This window comes from Poecilia reticulata, chromosome 2 (genome assembly GCF_904066995.2).
Source record: "Poecilia reticulata chromosome 2, P_reticulata-male-v2, whole genome shotgun sequence".
NCBI classification, from domain to species: Eukaryota; Metazoa; Chordata; class Actinopteri; order Cyprinodontiformes; family Poeciliidae; genus Poecilia; species Poecilia reticulata.
The window spans coordinates 35,272,370-35,290,381 of record NC_088831.1 but is presented as its reverse complement, the minus strand read 5'-3'; the positions used below and the strand labels follow the sequence as shown (position 1 = coordinate 35,290,381).

General features: G+C 38.8%; 1 protein-coding gene across 2 annotated transcripts; it reads left to right on the top strand.

Annotated features, from left to right (window-relative positions):
• Positions 1 to 404: 404 nt before the first annotated feature.
• asmt (acetylserotonin O-methyltransferase) lies at positions 405 to 17,269 on the top strand. 2 transcript variants are annotated; one of them, XM_008403756.2, is made up of 8 exons: positions 426 to 846; positions 2,092 to 2,266; positions 2,848 to 2,977; positions 4,367 to 4,435; positions 7,177 to 7,295; positions 13,649 to 13,789; positions 15,871 to 15,993; positions 16,661 to 17,269. In XM_008403756.2, exons 1-8 carry the CDS (start codon positions 736 to 738, stop codon positions 16,876 to 16,878), a joined length of 1,086 nt encoding a protein of 361 aa, XP_008401978.1. In that variant the 5' UTR covers positions 426 to 735; the 3' UTR covers positions 16,879 to 17,269. The 2 variants fall into 2 exon arrangements, with proteins under 2 accessions (XP_017164080.1, XP_008401978.1); XM_017308591.2 differs by lacking the exon at positions 13,649 to 13,789 and having other exon boundaries at positions 405 to 846.
• The last annotated feature ends 743 nt before the right edge of the window (positions 17,270 to 18,012 follow it).

The following is an 18,012-nucleotide window of genomic DNA, read 5'->3' as shown; positions in this document are numbered from 1 at the left end:
CAGCAACCCTCCCAACCCCACCAAGGGATAAGGGTGTAAGAAAATGGATGGATGGAAATGTTAATGTGGTAGTTTTACTTTTACTTGAGCAAATATTTGTCTGTGCATTTGTACTTTTAAGTAAATTTTTTGAGTACTTTCTCCACCACTGCATGTAGGCCAAAAAGGCCTGGTCTGTTCTCATCTTACCAGTCTACCTTTTTTTCCTATAGTTCCAAATAAGATTTATGTATTTCTTGGCTTTCTTTTGTGAAAAAGTAATAATTTTGTGTGTATGTATATATTCTCTAATCATTGCTCTCAGTGGGATGCCTTGCTTAATAATTCATAGAACATTTGTCAGGGAGTACGATTTGGCAGGATTGCTATTAAACATATTCAGGGGAGCATATATATTTTTTAAAGACATGGTGAGACCACCGGCATGGTCTCACTTGGGGTTATATAAGCTCAGTAAAAAGTGGCTTTGGCATGTGACTACAGTGGGTGAGTGATTATGAACAAGAGAGCAGTGTTTTCACAGAGTTGTTTCTTTGTCTACCAGACTGAGCCCATGGTCTAATCTGGGTTATCTGGCTGTAATCAGCTTAGCCCACTGCTACTCACTGCTGCTGCTGTAGGGTGGGCACTTTGCTTTCAGTCCGCTTCTGTCATCTACAAACATCTAGCAAGCTGACTGAACAGTGGAGATCAGCTCACCTGCAGAGACATAAAGCACTCCGTCTACCTGGGGGGATGGCTGAGCTTCCAGATGCAGGTCCCACCAAAGGGGCACCAACAACACCAGCTACAGATGTGTACCCTAGAAAAATACTGGAGTACATGGAAGGCTTTCTTATCTCCAAGGTAACAGTCATGTTGCAACTTTTAGATATAATTTTCTTGTTTTCAGTCCAATGCTTGTGCAGACTCACTATTATATGGCTCAACTTGAAAACCTTGTTAAGCTGTAATGTATCTATGTTACTTGTACTACTGATTGAACACAATGGGTTTTTATTTTCATATTTATTTTGTCACTAATGCTCACTATCTTAAATGCATGTTGCTCTGAAATATTTGCTATATATATATATATATATATATATATCGCTTGAAGTTTTTTCATTTTTGTTACAATACAAATGCAACTTACTGGTATTATTTGAGGACTCTGTAAAATACTACAATTTAACTGTGAAGTGGAAGAAAAAAGTGAAAATGTTTTACACATGCATGATCTCACAAATTGTGTCCTCGGATTTTAAGCAATCACATGACAATAACTGTCATAATGTGAAGTACCAGGACTCGAAGGCAAGCAACAACTACAGACACCAAACTCAGTTTAACAGATTTATTGAATAATGGGGGGGAAGGATGGAGAGGTGTAGACCAGCGGCAGCAGGGAGGAACCAGGCCAGAGGAGGAACTGAGAAATGGGTGAGTGGTTAGACAGAGGAATAATGACAGGAGTGAAGGTGTGACCTGGTGAAGGCTTACGGTTGGAGGGTTCAGATGAGCGGAGGAGGGTACAGCAGTTGGGGCAGTGAGGGGGTTTCCAGGTGGAGGAGTTCCAGCAGGTAACTCAGGGTGGACAGGCAGCAGCAGGGTGGTGGTTGTGGAGGAATCCAGGGGCTAGGCCGAGCAGAACAGCAAGGATCAGGTGGTCCAGGTGGATCAGACTCTCAGAGAGAGGTCAGAGCTGGTTCTAGGAGGAAGGAAGAGATGGAAGAGGCATCAGGAACAAGTAAAACACTTGGAACACAGCACTAAGAGCTAGAGTGTACCACTGTAGAAGCGGAACCATCTGGCATCTTCTTCCAGGAAGCCACTCCTATTTAAGGCCCTTGCTGATTGGAGATGATGAGCACCAGCTGGATCCCATCAGCCTGAGAAAGTAGAGAAAACACTCCCCTGCAGAACCCAACAAAATGACCTTTTCACCTCCACAATAGTTGAACAGCAAGCTTGCACGATTGTCAACAATGTAAGATTGTCAGCACATTTCAGAAAGTCACATACAACTAGCAATGTCCCCTTATTTCTCCTGATGTAAATGAAATTGATGAATTACACCAGTGTCTTGTCTGTTTCTCCTCTCTGACCTAGACGGTGTTCACATCCTGCGAACTGGGCGTGTTTGATGTGTTGCTGGCTGCAGAGCGTCCGCTGCCGGCAGAGGAGATCAGTCAGACGGTTGGAGCCAGTCTGGACGGGACGCAGCGGCTGCTGGCTGCCTGCGCAGGCCTGCAGCTTCTCAACACACACTGGGACAACGGGCAAGGTCAGGAGACACTAAACAATGACTCATAGTGAGTTCTAGTTCTGAGTTTTTTACTATAAATTTGGGTTTTGCATTTGAGTGTATGCTTGATGTTGATTTACAATAAATGGACAGAAGTAGTCATATGTTTTGAACTTTTACACATTATGTGACGTTACAATCACAAACTTTATAGTATTGCTTTGGCAACCTTTTGTGAAGTGGATGGAAATGTTCAGAATTAATTCTAGTGTTATTTTTATACCACATTTAGAGTTGTCATGCATACCAAAAAGTTCTGTTTTTCAATCTAAGCACAGCATCTTATTTGATCTGCCCCCTGCATGGCTTCTGGAAAACCTTTAACATAACTTCTTATGACTTTATTCTCTTATATCTTCCACACAGACTATTAGAGTTCAGAAATACTTTTAACTTGGGTTTTCTTTGTCTAGTTGACATTTACTTTTAACTGCCTCAACTACATCCACTTCCATTTTACATCTGTCATGTGTCTGTCTGAAACACAAATGAAAGGACAACATATCGACCTGCAATCTTTTATTAATTCATTCTTTTCCATGTTTCTCCTTCCTCTTCAGTTTTTTATAGCAACACAGAACAGTCCAGAGTCTTCCTCACACGTTCCAGTCCTTTGTCCCTCTGCCAGTCCATCCAGTACAGCTCCAGGACCATCTACCTCTGCTGGCATTACCTCACAGATGCTGTTAGGTCAGTAAACAGAGTAACATTTGCTTGTATATGAGCAGCTTGGATGTTTTTTTGTTTTTTTCCCCCCCAACAAGTAAATATTTAATGTGCAGCGGAGCATGCCTGTCAAAATTGCATTCAAGCACTCAAAAGTCAAGATGTCAACTACGCTTTGCATTAAGTCTAACAAGAAAAAATCATATCAGGTCAGGAACTCCTCAGTGTTATGGTCAGTGCGCAGGACGCTGTGGTTCTGTTTCATTGGATTTCCATCAGGCTACTTCCAAATCTATTTCCAGGAGTTGATGTCATAGTTACCTAACTTATAAACGTTCTCAGAGAATGAATAATTTGGCAATGTGCTGTCCAATATGAAAAATTATACCAGGCCTTTAAATGTTGCACTTTTGGGAGTCCTCATAAATGTCAGCTCGTGTTGGGTTAGGAGTAAGAACGAGTTTGTAGGCTTTGGTATGGGGAGAATTAGAGGGCTGGGGCTGTGACTGTAGGAGAAACAAGAACCGGACAGAACTCAGAAAACAAGTACAACAAAAACTAAAACCAGTTTTATTAACAGTTAATTTTCAAGCACTGCAGGTAAACATACAGCAATCTTCCTAAATTAATAATCAGGACAGGGACCGAAACAAAGAGAAACTTCGCTCTAGTCCTCCGGTTTAAATAATGCAATGTGAGGCGATATTTTAAAAATGCTGCACGTAATAGCAGCACACAATAGAAATCTGGCCTTGGTGGACAGCTGCCAGAAGAATGCTATGGTTAAAAGTCAGATTTGCCACAAGCTGTGGCAGCAGCATGAATGAAGAGACTTAGGATAAATGAAAGTCCAGACCTAAATCCACCCTCTTCATGTTTTTTTGTAAAAATAACCCCCCAAAAACAAATAAAAAAATAATTAAAATTAAATAAACATCATCTATCCTTTTTTATTTGACTTCACTTCATTGCACATTGCTTCGTGTTGTCCATCCAATAAAATCATTATTCAACACATTGAGATTTCAGGTTGGTGTAAGTGAGACATTTTGAAAATGCTCTGTAGTGCTTTTATGAGCAAAAATAAAGGTTACGTCTTGTAAAACTGAACATTTTATCAATGTGGATGTCATGAAGTCAGCCACAGGTGGGCAGTGATGAGCTGTGAGAGTTGCAGGTTCAGCTGGCAGCTTACACTGTGCAGACTTGAGTCACCTTCTCCTGTTTGAACTCTGTCTTTTGATGTTCTGAGAGCCAGCAGCCAGCAGCTCCCTCACTGTGGCTGACCAGTGAAGTCTGAGAGAGAAAAAAAAGATTAAAAAAAAAAAACAATACCATGACAGATGATACAAATGTCTTTTTTTTGGCTACCTGTTATTGATTCACATTTTGTTTTGCTTTGCATTTTCTCAGAGAGGGAAGAAATCAGTATGAAAAGGCTTTTGGAGTCAGCTCAAAGGACCTGTTTCAAGCTCTGTACAGGTAAAAAGCTTTCTTGGTGTTGAGAGTTCAGCTGAACAAACATACAAATCAAACAGATGAACTGTCTCATTTTACATTCTGTCACCTTCTGTTTGCTTTAAGCCCATTTCCAACATCCAGCGATTTCCCTAGAAAAAAATCGGACTTGTTGGATTCATTGAGATGCAGGAAATGTGAAATTAAATGAGAAAGTGGGAAACAGTGAGAGGGCATGACCAGTGAGGTAAGAAAGCCAGAGCTAGAGAGACGAGAAAAAAAAAGATACCATTATCCTAGAGGTCTGATGTGTTTATAGCATCCAGTGCCCACAGTTTTAACGCATCACTGATCTGCTGGTCAGCAATTTTCAGGGGTCATCACACACACAACACGATTTGGTAGCTAAAAGATTTTGATCAGGCCGCCTGAGGGCCTGTTACATTAACACCAGCAGATCCAGAGGTCGAGAATTCATCCAGAGTGAGACAAGCAGAGGAATAAAGCACAAAAACCTCCTTCTTCTCACCAACGTGGGCCTTAAATGCACCTCAGGTTTCAATATCATTCTACGTCAGAGGGACTAAAATATTACACTGTCTGCTGTTATGAATTACTCAGTCTTAAGCTTATAAACATTTGTGAAAACCACATTATAATTGTACTTTATACACTTCCTAGCAGCCATTTTTTTTCCTGGGCAGTACTTTTCATCAAACCTGAAACAACTGGAGAAACTGATGGATGGACAAAGTCTGAAAATAGAAATATTGTTTTTCTTATTTTGTTTTCTAAACCTTTTAGGAATGAGAATTGGAGCCCTGTTTGGCTTTCCCTTTTTTCCTGCTGCTGTTTGTTTAGACTCCTGAAGTAGACGTTGGTTTTTGTTTCTTGCAGATGGAAATCCTTTTAGTCATCCCCACATTCCGAAAGCAGCTGACAACTTTAATAGAAGCTGCATCGCTGCTTTAGATGAATGCAGAGCAAGAATAACCCAGCCGTGAACCATGCAAACAAACTGTAGCATGACAGCGTTCAGATGCATTTGCAAATCAGCATCAATGCGTCGAAATTAATTTGCCGAACAAAGAACAGTCTCAGCACCTGTGCTCAGCTGATTTGATACGGAGAAGCATTTGTTGGCTCCTGCTGATTTCCCCTGTGAATACGGCGGAGAAATTAGCAAGGGAAAACAAATGCTGAAGTCATTCAACGCGTTCTCTCTACAGCGGGAGCAGGAGGATTGGAAGCTGGCTGGATGACTCAGACTCCTGTTTACCCGTCTCCATTTAACCAGTCATGTACTGCACCTGAATAATTTACAGCCAAGGCCCTTTTTTCAGCTCCACTTCTTAACCTTGAGGAATCGGGTAGGAGTCGGAAAGGGGAGAAGAAACCAGGCAAAGGATGTGGAATTCATAAAGATACAGCATTTACATAAGACTTTAGTACAACTTTTTAATATTTGTGGAGATTTTTACCTAATTGGAAAAGATGTTCAAAATATGAAAATCTAAATTTAAGGTACAGTCAGCGGAAATTCTGAGAAATGTTATTTAACCTTTTGCTATTTTCCTAAAATTGAGAGCAATTTTTAAAATAAAAAAAGGAGGATTTCCAAACAACAAAAGTACTTTATACGTATTTATTTTTTCTTAAAATGTATATCCTGATTTTTTTCCCCCTAATTTTTAACTCATGAGGATTCATCTGCAGAGGAGTATTGATCTGAAAAGGTGGGACAGATAACCTTCTCCTCATCTGTAGATGAAAAGACACTGAGATGCTTTCAAAGTCTTTCAATATTGTGAACAAATCCAAAAAAATTCTTAAAATGACCAAAATGTGTAATTTCAGGGTGGCCACAGAGTGGTTGAAAAAAAGAAAACATATCATAGAGTACTAAGCAAATAATATGTGGGTTGAAATGAATAAACTTCAGTTTTAGTGTAATTCAGCATTGAAAATAATAAAATAAAAAAGGCATTTCCAATGAATGAGTGAATGGATGTTGAAAACTGTAAACAGAATCAATCAGTTATAAATTCTAATAAGCTATAGTATACAAATAATTATCAGGTAACAAGGCTATCTCACAAAAACTTAGATTGGTTGTCATAGAAGGCAAATTTTTATTTATTTTTTTACTGTACTGCGTTATTCTTGAAATTGTCGTTGCAGGGCTTATAGGATCTTTTGCCCTTGATGCTTTCAGATTATAGATGACAGTCTTCTGTTTGGCCTCAGAGTCTTTTTTTTTGTCTTTTCACATCATCTGCCGTCAGAGTCTGAGGCCAACAATGGCCCAACTTCTTCTGGATGTCATTGTGTCATACAAAGTTGCTTTGAGTATTAGATGGATGAGTACTTTGCTAGAGAAGTTTGGATGAGTGGAAAGCAGCATCACAGAAGAAAGAGGATGTGTATGTGAGTGTGTGTGTGTGTGGGGGCCTCATTGTGGTGCTGCTTGATGAGGTGGAGATTTCTCAGAGCAGCAGCACTCACCACAGGCTCTTCTGTTCTGCCGCACCCTGTCTGCCTCACACAGACACACACACACACACATGCACACACACGCGCACACACACTAGAGCGGCCGCTGGGAGAAACTTTCTAAATGAGGAATGTGCGTCTGTTTGCACTTCAGCCCTTGGGTGACAGTTTAGAGAAGATGATAAAGAGGCTTATGCTTCCATGAAGGGAGACATGAGAGAAAAAAAGGACTAATAAAAATAACTTTTCTCTCTTTGTGGTTGTCTGTTCAGGTCTGATGAGGAAATGGTGAAATTCATGCACTTGATGAACTCCATCTGGAACATCTGTGGCAGAGACGTGGTCACGGCCTTCGATCTTACGCCTTTTAAGGTCATCTGTGACCTGGGAGGTAAGTTTTCCTGGCTTTTCCAGTTGAAACAAACTATTCCCACATATGTCTGTGGATGAAACGGCCAGTTTTGCCATCTAAGAATAAACCACTGGGAATGAACTTCTTGTACGCTCCAAGCTGTAAACAAAATCTGTTTAGTCTCTGGAGACATTTCCAACCACATCAGTTTGTAACTGGAAAATAATGATTCTGACTGATAAAATCTAAAGTAAAGGCTGGATTTGATAAATGAACCCAAGATGTTATGATGGCAACAATATCAACCTTATTAGGATAAATATGAGTTTAAAGGTACTCTATTGTGTGAAAGTTCTCTGTTGCACTCTCTTTGAACATGGAATATTGTATGTTTTGCAAAAGGTAAACAACAAGATAAAAGAACAATATACATAGTGTTTTGTTTCTGCTGAATGAGTAGCCTGGTAAAGGAAAGACAGCTTTTAGCAAGGTTTTCCTCTACCTCAAAATATCTCAGAGGAAGCTTACGTTTATTCCTGTGAAACAGTTGAATGGGAACACTGATTTTGTATTTGAATATTAAATGAGTTCATTCCCACCTTTCCTGTACAGAGGTGAATAGTGTAAGTAGCATTGTGCTTAAGTATTTAAGCTTCTGAAACTGCATTCTATTTCAAATATTTTTTTAAAATTTGTGAAAAGTTTTTTGCGAGTAGTTTTAAATCTAAATAGGTGAATCTGTGAATACTGAACCATGAATAGGTATTTTGTTTTATTTATGCCATTGTCCTTATTTTAACCCAAACCAGACCTGAAATTACCATTGCTTGTTTTTTTGTCAGCAGAAATTAAAGCCAACTCACTATTCATCCAGTGGTTTTAACAAGCAAGAAGTTTGCTACCAAATGAGCCCAAAAGCTTCATCAATATTAAGCATTATAACTAAATTATTTAGTTGGCGAGGATCACTTGTTAAGGCAAAATATAAATTAGTTAGTTCCAGTGTTCTCCTTTTAGAGCTGCAATTCAAATGTTTCTGCAACCTGACTAAACTCCCGGGAAAACTTTATACCAGTAATGCATTTTAATAGTAAGAACAAAGGAAGCACAAGGCAACAAACAGGTGAGAATTGACAAAAAGTTACCATAAGACAATTCAATGTCCACCTGATGGACTCTCAAGCTCAAGAACAGGGATGCTTGTGAAAGAAACTACAATTCAAAAACAAAAATATTCTGGTATCTTTCAGAGAGATCTTGGCTAAAACTCCTCGACATATAAAAAAAAAAACCTGGTATAAAAGAAGATATTTTTACACAATGCACATTATGCTCACAAACTTCATTTGCTCTCTGCTGTTGCCGGCAAGCCACCATATATCCATTTATCATGTTGTTGTTGAAAAGAAAATGGAGAAAACAATCCAGTATCTGTCTAAAGGCAGAGAAAGTAACATGTGATTGGGGCTAACACAGATTTGATGTCATCGTTTATATATGGAAGTACTTCCTGTTTTTTTTTTTTTTTTTTTTTTGTGGCTGAGACTCAAAAGCTTTGGAGAAGTTGTTTTAAAAAGCCCATTGAGGACAATAGAAAGGTCAGTTCTGTTCTATTTATATTTTATAGTTCAGTATTTAAAGATTTGCTGGCTTTTGAATATGTTAAATTCTGAGATTTAACATATTCTTGAATTTTCTTCAAGAATAAAACCTTGAGGAAAATTATTGCATTTTCATTTCTCCCCAGAAAATGATAAAATCAATTACACTTCACATTGTTCATTGATAGTTTATTCAGATACAGCATCAGATTTTATTCCTTCATTATCAGAGGAGAACTTTGGACCAATTACATGAACCACAGCTCTTAGTGAAATGAAACTTGATTGTTAAGTAAAATGGAGGGCTTTGTTCACTTGTCTCTGCTCCTTTGTCAAGTCAGATTTATCTCTAAAAGCGTCTTTTAAGAGTTGCTTTACATGACAAGCAAATGGCACAAAGATGAAAAAGTGCTGGGAGAGCAAAGATTAAACAGACATGACATAAATGATGGAGGCAAAAGCTTCTAATGAGCTGCAGAGGCACAGTTGAAGAATGAAGGATGTTATGAAACTGAGAATAGCCTTTGTGAAAAAAGATAATGGGCTTTTCCTTTTTATTCCATTCTTTTTATTTCAAGTGAATTTAACAGATGAACATTGACTCCAGTCATGTTCAGACAGGATCATAAAAGGTGTAAAAGAAAAATATAGGTATTTCAGAACAAATGTCTCCAGTTGTGAATGTTTAATATGCAGCTTTGTTCACTTACTCAAATATGGCCTATGGTTCAGCATTAACACGAATAACAATCCACACAAGAGTCCCTTTGTGATGAAGATGTCTCACCTCCCGCTCATGCCATTTCTGGAGTCTGAAATTGTCCACAGGTGGGCCACGTGTAGCATGTGCTACCTCAGCTGACCACACAGGGGAGCTGTGGAGCCACAAAAGGCACCTCGCATCGATCCTGGTCTTTTCCGGCTCCTGTGTGACTTTCTTCGCATGAGGTTGTCTGTTCATGCTTATGCATGAAGCTGCATATCCAAAAAGTGTGAGCATCTGAGCATCAGGAGGGTGAAGGGCAGCACTGCAGTGTCCCATATAGGCCATCGCGTCTCTCACATAGCATCTGTTGAATCCGTGCGCACCTGCTGCTCAAGACTCGTCTCTTTGTCTGCTAGACCCGGCCGATGATTGACTCTCTGCGGTGAATATGGCATCCATGCGTCCATGGTGGAATGATCATATGCAGCGAGAAGTGCCCAAGGTTGAAAGGATTTTTTTTTCTCTGTTTGAATTTATTTCTCATGGCCTCTCTGCAGAGAAATCAGTGAAGTGCACTTGTGAGTCACAACAGAATAAGTTTGGATTGATTCCTTGGAACATTTTCAATACATTTTCCAAGATACTGTGACTAAAATAAAAATATTCACCTCCCTTGAGTCAGGGATGATTTCTGGAGCGGTTTAAATAAGAGTCGGGTTGTAAAATGATACTCTTAAGTGTATAGCACAACAGCAAACCAACCAAAACATGTCCATCCACCTAAACTCAGAGGCCAGGCAAAGAAAAGCAATAATCAGAACAAGATACCCACAGTACCTCCAGAGGAACTGATGAGATCCTCAGCTCTGGTAGGGGAATTATTATAAAACAAATAAAACAAATACAAATATTTAGTTGTAACTAAATCAGGAACAGTTCAATCCTGCATATGAGCAAAGGCTAAATCTAGCTACGAGATAAAGATGAAAACCAGACAGTGTTGGATGTGACTCTTTGAGACTGCCGGCCCGGGTTAGCCAAACAGTGTGCTGTGTGTCTGATTTCTCTCTTCATCGTGGCTCTTTGATTCTCCTCCTGTGCTGACCCCTGTTTGATGTGAGAGCTACCTAGCATCTCTGTGTGCAGAAAAGGCAGAGCTGATATGGTGGAAGCAGGTCATGTTAGAGGATAGCTGGGAGGAAATCTCGCCGTGTATGCACACACACACACACACACACGCACACAGACAAACACACAGTGGCTCATCTGACTGGGTTTCATAGGTTTGTCAAAGTGACATCCTTTGAAGCTGTATTGCGTCTCACTGCGACACTCAGGCTTTCTCTTTTCTCCCCCCCCTCCAGTCTCTGACTCTATTGTTGTCTTCCACTTTTTCTTACATTGTCTATTTTGCATTCACCTTTCTTTGTAAGGCGTGGAGAATTTAAATAATGCTGCTAAAGCATCTAACTGAAAGAATCCCATTTTCACATTATATTTCTGTTTTCTCTTATGATCGTGCGTGCGTGTGTGTGTGTGTGTGTGTGTGTGTGTGTGTGTGTGTGCGCGTGCGTGTGTGTGTGTGTGTGTGCTGCTCACTTCCGTTTCCAAATCCCACTTGTGTAACCTCCAAGATTTACCTCCATGGAACTTGCATATCAAGCACAAGTAGCGTGCAACTTTACAATCACTCATAAATCATAATTAGAAAAAAAAAATCACATTGAATATAGTGACTTCTGTTGGAGCTTGGACATTTTGTACAGGAAGTGAAATGTCACCCATTGAGGTTTCCAGCTGTAGAAGTGGAAAAATGAGAGTTAAGGTCTGAGCATGTGACAGGGTGATTGTTCAACCTCAGAGCCCCTGTTGTGCAGTAGTTAGTATTTAAGTGGCTCAATGAATGACAACTGGTAAATTAGTGGCAGAGTGATATGCAGTCTGGGCTTATTAATGCAGCCCAGACTGCATTAATCTGCATGTGGTGCATGCAGATTAATGCATGTACCACATGTGGTACATGCATTATGTGATACATAATGCATGTACCATGCATTATGTGGTAGATGCATGTGGTACAGAGAGGACTTCCTGGAAGAAAATATAGCTGATGCAGGAGAATATGATGGAGATATGTCAGACTATGCTGTGTTTTTTTTTTTTTTTTACTGTGAAATAGTGTTGTACTTATTCATTTTTCCTTTAAGTTCTGTGCACTGCTCTCAAATTGTAGTGTAGGTTTTGGTTATGGTGTTGCATGAGCTAATATGAACCAGCTACTTCCTTTTTTATTTATTTGTTTTTTTTGCTATATTTACATTTACTGTATATGTACTTATATTTCCGAATCAGATCTAACTCAAGGATCAACTTCCTCAATAAAATGTATTTAAATCAAATGAAAGAAATTATAATTTTTTTAAAAAGTGCTACTTAGAAAACAGGCTCGATCATGATAAACAACTCTGAGGTTTTATCATCTATAATCTGCATGAAGTCATTCCCTCATCTCTCCCAACTGGCCTTGGGCATCTTAAGAAGGCCTTAGTTTGGTTTTGGTTCTCATGTAGAACAACCTAAAAACTCAAAATAAAACAAAATGGTTGACGGCAACAATTATGCCAATACTGCTGCTGAATTAGAGATAATACCAGTAAGTGTGAACTTTAGGTTTTAAAAGAACAAATGAAGGCAACACCTTCAACCTTTTTTTTTTTTCTTCAAGTCGTTCTAATATGATATTTTGCAGGAAAGATAGAAGTTCAGGACAGAATAAAGATGCTTCTATTTGGTGAAGGTCCTTGTCACATAGAGCATGATCTCTGTGTCATTACTGTGACAATCCAACATCAGTTTCACTAAATGTTTGCATAAAACTTGTCTTTAATTTTCTCTTTCTCAACACAAAAACCTCTCCACATGAGATCATGGTACGTAGCAAACTGTCCACTGGCACTGTGCTTCTAACAAGGTTCAGCTGTGCATTTAACCCTTAGTAGATTTGATAAATCTCACAAAAACACCTGTTGCTTTGTATTATGAAACTTCTGTTGATGTGTAATTAGTGAGATTTATTTGTCTTTAGAACTTGCAACACTATTTCCACATAATTTTCTGTCCTTGTGGTGATATTTATTTTATGAAGTGCACCAGTTCCTCCGGCAGCCAAACAGCCCCACAACACGATTGCTGAAAATGTGCTGTATAAATAAAATTACCTTACTCCAATGCTTCACAACTGGGATGGTGCTCCCAGGCTTGCAAAAGTTTCTAACCTAAAGCTTTGTTTTGAAAGCTAATAAGAAACGTAGATTTCTTAAAAAAAGAAAAAGGGCTAAGGATTCTTTTTTTTCTTTCTTTCTTTCTATGCTATTTTTTTAGCCATTTTTAAACCAATGTTCTCAGTCAAGGCTAACTTTTACAAAATCAAATCTCATTTGGCTAATTTTAATATTGGTTTTAACTTGCTTTACATGTCTTCACTGATTATATCTTTCCTTTCCAAGCTCACGTTGCTACTTTCAAACATGACCAAACCCTGAGGGGACTGTTGTGCATGACACTAACATGGCAATCAAAATAGACTTAAAAATTATACGTTTCAGATTAAGGGCAAACAATTAAATGCTATTAGCAGGGTGCTGTGGTGGCGCAGGGGCAAAGCACAACCCATGTATTGAGGCCTTAGTCCTCATGCCGGTGGTTGCAGGCTCAATTCCTGCCAAAGGCCACTAGAGCCAACAAAACCTTGAAAAAAAAAAAAAGAAATGCGATTAGCATCAGTTTAAAAATACAAATTTACTCCAAACATCTACTTATGTTACATAGAGTAGCCTCTTCCTTCTACATTATGTTAATCTGTCTCTGGAATTAAAGTATTAATGTTACATAAACCTCCTCCCCAAAGCAGCAAAATGAATACAAATCAAGATTATAAATAATGTGGTGTACCTGAAAGCATCACAAGCCCTTGTGTAATGGTGAGCTGAAAGCAGGTTTGTGCGTAGTGAAGATCCACTTTGTTTTCAATGAAGGCTATTTGTTTACTGTTCCGTAACTAAATGCAATTCTATCCTTCTCTTCAGGCTGCAGTGGAGCATTAGCCAAGCAGTGCACGTTGGCCTACCCAGAATGCACTGTGACAATCTTTGACCTCCCCAAGGTAGTACGTGTGTCAGGGGAACACTTTGTCACCGAGGCTGACCAGAGGATCAGCTTCCGTGAGGGTAACATCATTACAATTCTGCTCTAAGTGCAACATTCATAAGTGACAACACAGACACACAGAAGAGATGTTGGTTTTTCAAATCTCTATAAAGCCTGTTATATTTGCTATTGATTCATCTTTGACTGATTTATTTGACCTTTTGTGGTTAAATGTAGCGCAGATAAGCATTCTTACACTCATTAGATGTAATCAAGCACCTTGCACACATCAGGACGGTGAAAGTGAATTAATACAGAATTAAGATAAATGTTTAATTTATAAGACGGAGGCATATGCCATTGTTTTTCTGTTCAAATAGAATGCGATCAAGCCTTAAGTGAGCTTGTGAAGGCGGGGTCTAATAAATGAGGATATCATCAAAAATATATATTTTGTGTCCTTAAATTTTGAGCGATCCACTCGAGTATAGTGTGCGACATACATAAGGTGGCCTCGGTCCTTGATGCGGCTGTTGAGGGTTCGAGTCCCGGCCCAGTCGACCTTTGCTGCATGTCTTCCTCCTAAACTATAATATAAATCATTTTCCAAATAAATTTAGATCAATAAATTTGGTCACGAGAAAGTCAAACCACCACCATGTTACCCTTTAATACAATGTTGACTCTATTTCAGTTACATAATTGACAAAATCTTCAGTCATAAAAGTTAGATTCATTTCTGGTGTTCAGTTACCCATAGGATGGTCAGAGAGTTTAAAGATGCCTCTACTCTGCATGTCTTTGCTTCATCTATCATTCATAAACAACCATGAGAAAATTAAAAAACGAAATAAACCGGCTAGCATAAAACACCCGGACAAATCATTTAGAATTGTATTTACTGTTATTATTAATGTAATATACGGGGAAAGGTCTGATCATGCATGTTTGCTTTCACTCAAACAGGGACTCTGTGAAAGGGCAGAACATCTTGACAAAAACAGCTGCAGCACTGATCTCTTTTGTGCTGAAGGGAACTGAATACATCATGCAGAACTACTGAGGAAAAAAAGTTTTGAATGTCAGTGATGAAAGCTGCACTGGAGCCTCTCGTTTTAAGCCGTTACTTTGCATAGAATGAATGCAAACTCCAGCTAATATATTTAGAAATAACCTGGCCATATATTTTACATAAGAGTAATTGCAACGGAAAACTATTCTCTCTTTTACGCAATATAGTCATAACCCATCACTTCTTATTCAAACCTCGCTCCCCAAAGTTAAAAATTGAGTACGACCGTAGCTTAAAACACAAAAAGACATCATTGATATTGGCAGCTATTAACCTCATTATCCTCTTGACTGACTTCTGTTAAGAGTGAAATCATTGTGTACAAAACTATCAATTTGTGCCTCACACTTTCTTTGTTTCGTTGCTCCTCCACTGCAGCAGCAGCTGAAAGTCTCAGCAGCAGATTACCTCAAAAACCTGAGGAGAAAGTCAATCCCTTCCTGTCCTGCTGTTCACGCAGCCATGTGACGGGTGCTGCTGCATGAGGCCTCTAAATTTATTTTATTTCAACGTCATGAATTTAAATAAAAATAGACATCGCAAGAAGTACTGAAAGGAAATGATAGACTCTCTAAGCAAGCTGCACGCAGAAGAGAAATCAACTACAAGTGAATGTTGGATAGAGGGCGGAAATTTGACTTAATCAATCTGGGTCAAAAGCATTTAGAACAATTAAATTACAGCAGACATCAACCAATTTGCAGCAATTATATTTAAGCATGTAAATCACTAATCAAGTCACATCAGTATTATGCAGGCTTGTCAACAGAATTAATAATTACACAAAATAATTAAATCTGATAAAAGTGAAGCCTGTGAACCACTTAGGGCAGCCCAGTTTGAGTCCTCAGCATCACCCTCTTTAACAAACTGCTCACACTAAATATTGCACCCATCCCTCTACTGCTGATTCTGATATGACCAGCATCAATGTCACTGCAGTGTTACCTGGAGGAGTCTGAGGGAGAACTTGTTGGAATTGTTGCTTTTCTATAACCACCATGCATGCAAATCTCACACCATGCATGAAAATATTATATATTCATTCAGCTTTCGATAAATATGAAGTGTTTGTGTCTCTTTCTAAAGGTGATTTCTTCAAGGACTCTCTGCCAGTCGCAGATCTCTATATTCTTGCCAGAATCCTCCATGACTGGACAGACGAGCGCTGCATAGAGCTCCTCTGCAGAATCTATAAGGCCTGTAAACCAGGTCTGTGTGTGTGTCTGGGTGTGAAAGGGATGAGTGTTTTTTTTTTCTTCTTCTTCTTTTGCGAGAAATGAGATTGCAGATTGTACCCCATAATGCAGCTGATCCCAGAAAAGCCTGTCCTTCTGGCTTTGATCAAAGTCAGACTGCAGACAAAAATTAGACAAAATAAGGGAATGGTGCATAAAGGAGGGGAGAGACAGTAGATAAAAAAAGAACAGGTATATTCTTTGTCTAAACAGCACATTGCATTAAGGAGTTATTTCTATTAAAACAGCCAAGCACCATCGTTTAGTTGATTTATACGAGTGATCAGTGGTAAATTGTGAGTCAAGATCATGATCTCATCCTCTAAATTTACCCATATTAATAGTTTAGCAACATCAATAATCAAAAACATTAAAAAGACATTTGATTTGTAATAAATAAATGAAAACAAATCTAAAATCGTGGCATGTTTTTCTAGTCACCTCCCTTTATTCTGATGCTCCTTCTAAACAATTAGATTAAGAACGCACCTAAAAGAGTAAACGGAGTTGATTAGATCAGAATTAATTAGAGAACCTTTATTACTGAACAAACAGCAGCATGAAGATATTCAGTAGAAGTGGCAAAATTAAACCTGATCATGACCCATTAAATAAGCATATTTTTGTTGTTTGAGATGCAGGAGGTGCCGTGCTGCTGGTGGAGGCGCTGCTAAATGAAGACGGGTCTGGTCCACTGACGGCACAGCTCTACTCCCTGAACATGCTGGTGCAGACGGAGGGCAGAGAGAGGACAGGTGCTCAGTATGCTGCCCTGCTGGCTGCCAGCGGCTTCACCAACATCCAGCACCGCCTCACTGGAAAAATCTATGATGCCGTTCTGGGTCACAAAGAGACATGAGAGATGAAGAAAAATGATGCTACCGTGTGTGTAGTACAATAAAGGGCCAGTGTGTAAAGAAGGAAAAAAAAAAATCTATATTTGTTTTTAAAATGCATACAGTTTCCTTTGAGATGCAGTGTTGTCTTTGTCCTGGCTGAGACGAGCAGCTGTTTCTAAAATGATTCAAAATTACTACGTGAATGTGAAAAAAAAATTTTGTTATTTGTAAGCATACAAATTTAAGCATATATAAAATGCTGTCTTCAGTTGTTTCAAAGAAAATGTATTAATGTAAATTGTATCGCCAGTGTAAAAGTGAGAAAAAGGTGACCTTTATAACATAATAAGCTCCAATCTTGTTTGCTGTAAAGAAGATAGACAAAATACAGCAACGTCATTTTGCAAACTACCTGTCTTCCATGAAGTGGTCCAATTATTTACAGTTTACAACTGTGGTTTACCATTATCATAGTTGTGCAATACACATCTTAACACAAGTGAAAAGAAACGGCCTTCAACCCCTGCTTTGAGTTTTACTGCAAAAAAACAATTGTTTGACAAAAAGCTAAACAAACGTGAAAACAAAGGTGAAATAGAAACGACTGGATGGTACATCTTTAAGTAATGGATAGGTTTTATCATTTTATTCCATTTGTTTAGAATAAAATGTGAAGACGACAGGTTTATGTGCTCACATAAAATATCCATTTATTATACAGAGAAAATTGGTGGGAAGAAAATACAAATGAGAAAATCCCAACACCTTCATGCCAACTTTAACTGACAAAGTATTACGGCTGAATGAGAAATAATCTCAAGGATATACTTTGGGATAGAGTTTGGATTAGGGAAGAGCCAAAGTCACTCCTGTTGCCAGGCAACATTATCAAAGGTTTTCCTAATATTCTGTCTATCTTCTTCAAGAAACCTGTGTAAGCAGGCTGCAGAAGAAGTTAGTAATATTTTAAGACGTTTCAGCCCTGCCTCCGTTCACCACCCACCACAACTTTAAAATAATGATTAGAGAAGGAAATATCATTATTCAATCACATGCATACCTCGGCTTGTGCTCATTTATCTCCATCATAATCCTGGGGAAAGCACAATTGTACAATAAAAAAAACAAAATAAATCCTCAGACATCAAAGGATT